Consider the following 1,153-nt stretch of genomic DNA (forward strand, 5'->3'; position numbering starts at 1 on the left):
ATTTCTCAAAATAAAGCACATACTTACAATAGTTAGTTTTAATTTAAATTTAGTCACTGGGAGCGTGTTTGATTTTAGATTCAAAGTCATCAAATAAGTCTATCTTCACTTTATGTCGTCCATCTGTTTTAGCATAAACATGACAGTTGTAATACCAAGCAGACGCTATATAAGATTGAGTTTTAAGATGCTTAATCAGGTCCATATTCTTCTTTGTCACGTCATGATAAACTGGAATATCCGAGTTGAAAAACGATTTCCGATATTTCATAATATTCTCTTTAATCTCAGTGTTTTTGACTTTTAGAATGATAGGTTTTGGTTTGTTTGCATATTTTGATTGAAGGGGGTGAATAGCTATAATGTCAGATTTGTTTAATTTAAATTCATTGTTAGAAACGTCTTTGATAATTTCAATAATTTTATCCGCTAAACACATATTTTCACCACACTTTATATTCAGAAACTTCAGATTAGTTTTTCGTGAATACTGTTCGTTGTAATTGCTTATTCTCAATGATTCTTTTACACCTTCATTGCAATCATAAAGTTTAAAGTTTAAATCACTCACTTGTTTCTTTAATTGTTCATTTTCCTTAATAAGGACATTATTTTGCGAAGCTATTTTCTCGAGTTTGTCTTCCAGTTTGTCTTCGATTTTCTGGAATTCTATGGTGATTCCTTTTCGAATTTGATGAAGTACGCTTTCTGTTATCTTTCCTATCATATCCGACATGTCATCTTTTGTCATCATGGAGTTCAGTTTTTCTGATAGTAGAGCATGTGTTTCAAGTAAGTTTTGAACATCAGCTTCCAGGTTTCCATTTTCTGATTTATTAGAGCCTTCTCTTTGTCGTTTTTGCGGGCGGTTGTTTGTCGATGGTTGGTATTTTGGAGCCTCCCTTTTCAGTTGACATGTTGATTGTTTATTTGGATAGAGCAGGTCAGGTAAAATGTTGTCACTGACAGCTTGTCACCCCTTTGATCTTGATCTATATTTAGTATCAATCTACTGTCTTGGGTGTTAAAACATACAAATGTCTAAAAAGCTGTAGTATTCACCTTTTTACACTGCAGTTTTCAATTATATATTTTCCTTGCTTAAGATATATCCTCTCATCCTATTAAATACGTTTTCACATTTATATATTTG

The 1,153-nt window shown here is 31.9% G+C and overlaps 1 protein-coding gene across 1 annotated transcript; it reads right to left on the reverse strand.

Annotated features, from left to right (window-relative positions):
* Positions 1–49: 49 nt before the first annotated feature.
* LOTGIDRAFT_176479 (hypothetical protein) lies at positions 50–751 on the reverse strand (the record flags this gene model as incomplete). Its single annotated transcript, XM_009050767.1, has 1 exon — positions 50–751. One exon carries the CDS (start codon positions 749–751, stop codon positions 50–52), a length of 702 nt encoding a protein of 233 aa, XP_009049015.1.
* Positions 752–1,153: the final 402 nt, after the last annotated feature.

The sequence above is a fragment of the Lottia gigantea genome (genome assembly GCF_000327385.1).
Source record: "Lottia gigantea unplaced genomic scaffold LOTGIsca_1549, whole genome shotgun sequence".
Taxonomy (NCBI): Eukaryota; Metazoa; Mollusca; class Gastropoda; family Lottiidae; genus Lottia; species Lottia gigantea.